This window comes from Callithrix jacchus, chromosome 1 (genome assembly GCF_049354715.1).
Source record: "Callithrix jacchus isolate 240 chromosome 1, calJac240_pri, whole genome shotgun sequence".
Lineage (NCBI taxonomy): Eukaryota > Metazoa > Chordata > Mammalia > Primates > Cebidae > Callithrix > Callithrix jacchus.
This window is the reverse complement of record NC_133502.1, coordinates 208674904-208683081: the sequence shown is the minus strand read 5'-3', so window position 1 is coordinate 208683081 and position 8178 is coordinate 208674904. Positions and strand designations below refer to the sequence as shown.

Sequence of the window (8178 nt, the reverse complement as noted above, 5' to 3'; positions counted from 1 at the left end):
CCTGAGCCCACAGAGCGAAGATGCCTGGATAAGCCCGCAGGCTTATCTGGGCCTGGTACAGATTCAGGAATCACTTCATCAGTCAGAGCCCATTTCTTCCCCTTCCAGTTGGAGTAACAGCACCTCAAAAGTGGTGCAGGGAGCTGGGTACAGTGACGTGCACCCGTGGTCCCAGCCACTCAGGAGGCTGAGGTAGGAGGATTGCCTGAGTCCAGGACTTTGAGGCTGCAGTATGCCATGATCATACCTGTGAACAACCACTGCACTCCAGCCTGGGCAACATAGCAAGACCCCGTATCTTAAAAAAAAAAAAAAAGGCCATGCATAAGGGCTGGGAAACCACTACCCACTAGCATTTACCATATGCCAGGTGTTGAAGCTGGCTTCTTTCATGCAATAACTCATTTAATCTCCACTTGATCTCAGCCAGACGGCAGAGAATCGACTGGTCTTTGGAACAACCCTTTGATAAGCTGTATGCGTTATCCCCCTTGTATAAAGGAATAAGCTGAGGCTCAGAGAGGTCAGTTAACATGCAGGTCCCACAGCTGGCAGCCCCTTGTTTTCTGACTCCAAGTATCTTTTTAGCTCATGAAGGCAAAGGAGAGGGGCCTTGTATTCTTCCCTCCACCTCCCTGTCTTCTGCCCCTGTCACCACACACACATTGGTCTGTCCTTGCCTCTTTCCCCCTTGATGTCATTTATGCAACATCTTTGGAGTACCTACTGTGTGCTGGGGCCACTAGGCTAAAAGCAGTTCCAGGCCAGGGACTGATTTTTTTTTTTTCTGAAATGGATTTTCACTCCACCCAAGCCTGGAATGCAGTGGTGCAATCTTGGCTCACTGCAACCCCCACCTCCCGGGTTCAAGAGATTCTCCTGCCTCAGCCTCCTGAGTAGCTGAGATTACAGGATCCCGCCACCATGCCCAGCCAGTTTTTTATTTTTGGTAGAGACGGGGTTCACTGTGTTGGCCAGGCTGGTCTCAAACTCCTGACCTCATAATCTGCCTGCCTCAGCCTCCAAAAGTGCTGGGATTACAAGCATGAGCCACTGCCCTGGCCTAGGACTGATTTTTATTCAGTGGTCACTGGCCCTCCTACTGTGTGCCAAACTCTCTGTGCTTGGTCTGGGGGATCCGGCAGAAGACATCATTAGAACTGAGGAGGTATCTGTGGACAAAGCGAATGGAAGTGAAGGGGCCCCCTCCCACGCACACGCACACCCGTGAGCATGTGCGCGCGCGCGCATACACACACACACACACACACACACACACACACACACGAGGCTGGTTCAGAGGGAGCAGAGGCAGCTGCCTTTATTGGGGGTCATGGGCTGGCTGGTTTCAGTCAAAGGCCACACACTTGATCTTGAAGTCGCCGTCAGCTGCCATGTAGTTGATGGCCTCCAGGTTGAGGCGGTTGGGGAACTTGAATTCGTATCCATCTGGCAGCTTGATGGTCAGGTCTGCCTGGTCGAAGCTGACACACACCTAGGGGTGAGGGAGGGGAGTGAGCCGGACTTTTCCAGAACCATTCCTCATGAGGCTCTGACATTTTGTGGCTGAGCCCGAGAAGGTGCATTTTTATTAATTTTTCTTTTTTCTTTTTATTTTTTGAGATGGAGGAGTCTGTCACCCAGGCTGGAGTGCAGTGGCACTATCTTGGCTCACTGCAACCTCCGCCTCCTAGGTTTAAGCAATTCTCCCGCCTCAGCCTCCCAAGTAGTTGGGATTAAAGGCATGTGCCATCACGCCCACCTAATTTTGTATTTTTAGTAGACGAGGTTTCTCCATGTTGATCAGGCTGGTCTCAAACTCCACACCTCAAGTGATCTGCCCACTTCAGCCTCCCAAAGTGCTGGGATTACAGGTGTGAGCCACTGCACATGGCCTTTTTTCTTTTTCAGACAGGGTCTCATTCTGTCACCCAGGCTGAAGTGCAGTGGCACAATCTCAATTTCCCTGAGGCTCAAGTGATCCTCCCACCTCAGCCTCCCAAGTAGCTGGGACTACAGGTCAGCACCATCACGCCCAGCTAATTTTTGTATTTTTAATAGACATGGGGTTAGCCACCATGTTAAGTGGCTAACAGGCTGGTGTTGAGCTCCTGACCCCAAATGATCTACCCGTCTCAGCCTCCCAGAGTGCTGGGATCACAGGCGTGAGCCACCGCACCTGGCCCCTCCTTTGTTTTATTCTAACCAACCACTTAAGTTCAAAGAGGGGCTGACACTGGCCATCACACAGGAAGGGAGGAAAGAGGAGGGGAAAGAGAGCAGGTAGGGCCAAGGTCTCCAGTCACTCACCCAGCCCCGCCCCAGGCCACCCAGCCCCTGTCCCTGGTCTGCAGCCCACCTCTGCGATGCTCCCAGGCTGGAAGGGAAAGGCAGCCTCCCGCTGCTCGGCCCCCCAGGCGCCGCCGTCCTTGCTGTTGCACACGATGGTGTTGGCGTCCCCGTGGGCATTGAAGCGAGGGTTGAAGTGTAGGCACAAGTTGTTGCTGTCTTTGCCCAGGTTCAGCACGAAGCTGGGGGGTAACAGGCGGGCTTGAGGCCACCTCCGCCAACTCCAGCCCCACCCACTGCCTAGTCTGTTACTCAGTATCCCACCTTGCTGGAAGAACTCACCAACGGAGACAAGAAACCTGGATTCTAGCTCTGGCCCTGCCACCTGCTTACTGTGTGAGCTTGAGCTAGTCCCTGCTCCTCTTCCCCAGTTTCCTTATCTGTACAACGGGGGCTGCACAGAAGGCTCCCCAGGGCTCCTGCTGTGCCGAGGGCCCAAGATTCTCATAGTCATTAGCACCCTACACTTTTTGGTCAAGGTCAGAGACTGCCTCCAGATGGTGACCTCTGGGAGGTTAAGTGTCCTGTCTCTACATCTCTGTATTCCTGGTGCCCAGCACAAGTGAGGCACATAGGGGATACTTAGTAATTATGGGGCTAAGGAACCAATAACAGTACATTCGTTGCGTGGTGATAATAGCAATTCCTGCCTCCGAGCGTTTGGCTGAAATGAAATGAGTGCAGGAGAAGTGTGTGGCTCTGAACAGTATCAGCTGATCCTCAGCCTCCTCATCGCCACTGCCCTGTTCACTTCCTGCACACAGCCACCTTCTCCTTGACTGTCTTTCTTCCTTTTTTTCTTTTTTTGAGAGGGAGTCTCGCTCTGTCGCTCAGACTGGAGGGCAGTGGTGTGATCTCAGCTCACTGAGACCTCTGCCTCCTGGGTTCAAGTGATTCTTCTGCCTCAGACTACCAAGTAGCTGGGACTGCAGGCACTCGCCACCACGCCCGGCTAATTTTTGTATTTTTAGTAGAGACAGGGTTTCATCATTTTGGCCAGGCTGGTCTCAATCTGCTGTCCTCGTGATCCACCCTCACTGGCCTCCCAAAGTGCTGGGATTACAGGCGTGAGGAACCGCACCGGCCAACCCCCCCTGTTTTTCTAACAAACTGAGGCTAGGTGAGGTTGGTTGACTGGTCCAAGGTCACATAACTGCTGAGAAAATAAGGTAGTCGGCTGAAAGAACGAGGAGTGAAGGAAGGACCAAAGGACAGAGCGAGTGAATGAATGGGCAGACGCAGGAAGGAGGGACTCGGAGGGAAGCCTCACTCCTCTTCCCGCCCTCCCCAGCAGGTCCCGCCCAGCCCGTAAAGGGGTGGGGGCGGGGGAGCCAAGGTATTATAGATGACGAGGCCACAGCTGGTTTAGTTTAAGAGGCTACAGCAGGAAGGGAGCAGGGGAGGGGGCGGCAATGGTGGGGGCGCCCAGACCCTGCGGGGGAAGTGAGTCACCCAGAAAACGCGGCATCTGCGGCCGGCAGTTAACCCACTCCCAGCCAGGGAGGAGACGTGGGCTTGGCCGGCCACACCCTCCCGGCTGGACCAAGCCCCCCTCCCTGCCGCCCACCACCCCACCTTCACCTCTCACCTCTTGGCGTCAGGAGCCACCTCGCCCCGCACTCGGAGGCACTCCCCAGGTTTGAGATTCAGGTTGCTGGCCTCGAGACCCTGCACAGACAAGCCCCCGCCCAGCCGAGTTAGAGGACAAGGCCTCCACGGTCCCGCAGTATCTAGGGGTGGCAGTGGGCTTGTTCCCGCCCTGCGTCCTCTGACCAAGCCAAGGGGCAGCCTGGGGACGGGATCCGGCTGTGATTTCTAGCCTCTGATGCTCTACGTGGTCCTGGGAAAGTCCCTATTCCCAACGGGGTCGGCTTGAATCTGTAACGTGAATCAGGCTCAAGGAGATTTTGCAGATTGGCTTGGGGATTTTGGACTCAGAGTGGCCTGGGAGGTGGGGTGCTCTGTCCCATCGCAGATGGAGAGGATCAGGCTGGGGAGGGGCCGACACTTGCCCACGGTCACACTGAATGGAGGGGGCTGCCCCTCTGCTGGAGAGGAAGTGGCCAGGGGCGACCCCACCATTCTCCTTCAAGCCCCTCTCTGCGAAGAGGCCCAGAGGCTAGGGAGGAGACCCTGAAGAACGTGGCCCGGCTGCATTAGGGAGGATAGCCTGTGGGCTGGCTCAGGGTTAACAAGATTGAGCAAGCTGCTTGGCACTGCTGCTCCCCGGCACCCGGAGAGGGTGGGCAAGAGTTAACTGGTGTGAGTGGTTCCTTCTGCCAGAAACTTGAACCCTTTCCCTGAGGCCCAAGTAAGAATCTCACCTCCTTGCCATCCCCATCTCCTAGCTCGGGGGTGGTGGTAGGGAATTTCCCCGCCCATCCCCCCACCAACCTGGACACACCACCCTCCACCCCCGACCTCGGAAGGCCCATCCTGGGCAGCCTGTCTCGGGTCCTGGCGACTTTTCAGCGTTCTCTGGAGCAGAGAGTGACTCTCTGCCCTGGCCTGGTGCCTGAGACAGCTGCAAGGGGGAGGGGACAGGAGGCTCTCCGGGGTGGAGGAGGGGGAAAGGGATAGTGGCCTGGGTGTCCCCCAGTTGGCCACACCCTTCTCACTCCCACTTCTCAGAGAGCTGCATAATGTCAACCCTGGGCCAAAATAACTGTGATTTCAGACCCTGGAGGAATCCAGACAATTCTTTTTTTTTTTTTTTCTATTACTATATATATATATTTTTAATGGGATTTCACCATGATGGCCAGGCTGGTCTTGAACTTCTGACCTCAGGTGATCCACCCATCTCGGCCTCCCAAAGTGCTAGGATTACACGCGTGAGCCACCGCGACCGGCTATCCAGACAAGTCTTAACGCAGAGAAGGCTTGAGGGACCACGGCGCCAACCCCCATTTTCTGGACCTCAGTGAGGTCCAGAAAAGAGAAGCCATTGCTTCCAGGACACACAGCTGGAACTCAAACCCAGCTCCCGATCTGCCCAGCTCTCCTCCGGCCATCAGCCCCCTGCCCTATCCCCTGGACCTTGGGGTGGGGTCCCAACACTCACACAAGCCATGATTGAGGGCAGGAGGATGTTCGCGGGACAGGAACACCAGCTGTCTGAAGGCTCCACCCGAGAGAGATGGGTCTCCGGCGCTCCCACCCTTTTAACTGGACCTGACCTGGTGAGCCCCGCCTCCCTGGAAGTTCAGCCAATTGCAAGTCAGGACAGGGCTGGGGGCAACCGGGGGCGGAGTCTATGGAATTTTGAAGCCAGTTCTGGAGCAGAGGTGACCAATTAGAGTGGCGAGCTCCCGGCCCCGCCGGAGTCCAAGCTCCACCTCCTATTCTCCTTCATCCTCCACCTCTCCCCCCACCACCTCCCACCAAAATTGTGCTGTGGCAGAGATTGGGGGGAGCCAGTGGAAAATAGTTTGATGATGAGCTAGGCCCACGAGTTGGCGGGAAGGGGCCTGTGGCCAGGAGGCTGGGCTCAGGGGGTGCCCAGAGATGATGGCTGAGGAGGTGCAGGGTGCTTCAGGGAATGAGAGCTGGGGGAGGCCAGGCCGCACCCAGGCAGGCCCAGGGCGTGGCTCCTGCTGCGCGCGTGTCTGCAGAGGGCCACTCTGACTTAACCACAGGCCCTGACCCCACCCGGAACTTCCCCGGAAGCAAGCACTGCGGCTGCTGCAGCGCTCGGCTCGTTCGCTTTGCTAAGGCTAAAGAAAGGCTGGGCTGCGTGCCAAACCTGAGGCTGCAGGGCTGGGCTCCCTTCAGGGGCCTGCAAGGGATAGTCAAAGCGCCCTGGCCTGACAGCTTCTGGCCTGAGAGTGTCAAGCGCGGGAGATGGTCCAGGGTGGTCCAGGCCAGGAGGGGGTGGGGTCCTAGCTCTGTGTACTGTCCTCTATCTTTTTTATTTTTATTTATTTATATATTTATTTTTGAGATGAAGTCTCACACTGTCACCCAGGCTGGAGTGCAGTGGTGTGATCTCTGCTCATTGCAACTTCTGTCTCCCAGGTTCAAGCGATTCTCCTGCCTCAGCCTCCCAAGGAGCAGGGACTACAGGCCCCCAGCCACCATGCCCGGCTAATTTTTGTATTTTTAGTAGAGATGGGGTTTCACCATGTTAGCCAGGCTGTCCCGAACTCCTGAACTCAGGTGATCCACCGTCCCTTGGCCTCCCAAGCTTCTGGGACTACAGGTGTGAGCCACCACACCCCACCCCCCTGTCCTCTATCTTCACATCTCTCCTCTGAGGCCCAGCACAGCCCTCCTTTCCCCATCTGTTCAGCAGGTATTTCACTGAACACCTACTATGTGCCTGGCCCTGGGCTCTCAGGATTCAAAGCTGAACCCCTTCCAGTCCCCACTCCAAAGAGCTCATGGTTGGGGTGGAATCTGACCACAACCGCGTTAAGAAGTAGATGATGATGGCTCTAAGGGAAGCCATGAGGGAGCGCTGTGGGGGGCTGGCAGCTAGTTGCATGAGTGAATGAGGTGGGTCGTGAAGGGCAGGCAGGGAATCACCTGGCTTTCCAGCATGGGCAGAAGCTCTGGAATGAGAAGGCCAGGGCTGGGGAATCATGTTCAGGGCATGTGGGGGAAAGATGGGGATGAGGCTAGGAAGTCCGCAGGACCTGGACCATGGGGGGTCTCACTGGGCTGAGCACAGGGCTTGGACATTGTTGTATGGGAGGAGGCTGGGGAGCCAGGGTTAGAGGGAGAGTGATTACTGAGGCCAGATTTGGGCTGTAGAGAAGATGACTGTGGCACAGAATCGAGGGTGGGTTGGAGGGTTGCTCACCTTTCACTCAGGAACATAGTGGAGGAAGGGGTGTTTGTCACAGGACCTCCTTCTCCACCCGGCCATCCCCCTTCTGAAACTGCTGGCACCAAAGAGGGAGGAAGATTTGGACCAGGAGTGACTCACATCTGGAGGCCAGGCCAGCAAACCCATCCTGCCCAACCCTGCCTTCCCACCCCCGGGAGCACCTTCCTCCAGATGCTCAAAGCCCACCCTGGTACAGGATGAGAGGGGAGTGTGTAGGGCCGCAAGGTGGACCCAGAGAGGGGATGGTGTGTACCCCCACGAGTGCCCTGCCCTTCCTTCTAGACCAAGTGGCTGCTTGGAAACCAACCACAGCAGCTTCATTTTTTCCTCCAGGCCTCCCCAAAACCTCAACCATAGGAAGGGCTGGGTGGGGCCTGGCCCAGCTCCACTGCCCCTCCACCGTGCCTCCCCTCTCTGCCAGATCAAGGAATGGAGCATCTCAGGCGGAGTCCTAGAACGAGGGCCAGAGGTGCTTCAGGTGTGGTCTTTGCAGGGCTGGGGGCAGGTGGGTGTGGCCACTTTTCCAGCCCAGTAGTTGGTTTCTTGTGCCCTCAGGAGCTGCTCCTACAGCCTCCTCCACCCTGGAAAATGAGCCCAGCACCGAGGAGTGTTTGCTCTTGGATGGAGGTTCACTTCTCTAAAGTGTCTGACATGAGTAGGGCTGGCAGGGAGGCAGTGTGGCATGGTGAAGAGGTCCCCAGAGAGGCCTGTTTGGGAGTCTAGAGACTCGGGTGGTGGCCCTGCTTGCTATATCCCCCCGAGAGCCTCCTGGCAAGCTGCTTCTCCCCACTTGACTCTGTTAAAACGCACGCTCTGAATGAAGAGACCCCCAAACAGGCTTTGTGTGAGCAACACAGCTATTTATTCACCAGGGTGCAGGCAGGCTGGGGCCAAAAATGGAGTCAGCAAAGGGAGGTGGGATACGAGTTGGTTTTATAGGTTTGGGGTGAACAGTGGAAAGTTACAGAATTTACAGTTGGCAGTTTCTTGCAAGCTGG

At 56.2% G+C, this 8178-nt stretch overlaps 1 protein-coding gene across 1 annotated transcript; it reads right to left on the bottom strand.

Moving 5' to 3' along the window:
• Positions 1 to 1295: 1295 nt before the first annotated feature.
• Positions 1296 to 5488, bottom strand: LGALS1 (galectin 1). Its single transcript, XM_002743755.6, has 4 exons — positions 5414 to 5488; positions 3938 to 4017; positions 2360 to 2531; positions 1296 to 1495 (listed from the first exon to the last, which is right to left on the bottom strand). Exons 1-4 carry the CDS (start codon positions 5420 to 5422, stop codon positions 1349 to 1351), a joined length of 408 nt encoding a protein of 135 aa, XP_002743801.1. The 5' UTR covers positions 5423 to 5488; the 3' UTR covers positions 1296 to 1348.
• Positions 5489 to 8178: the final 2690 nt, after the last annotated feature.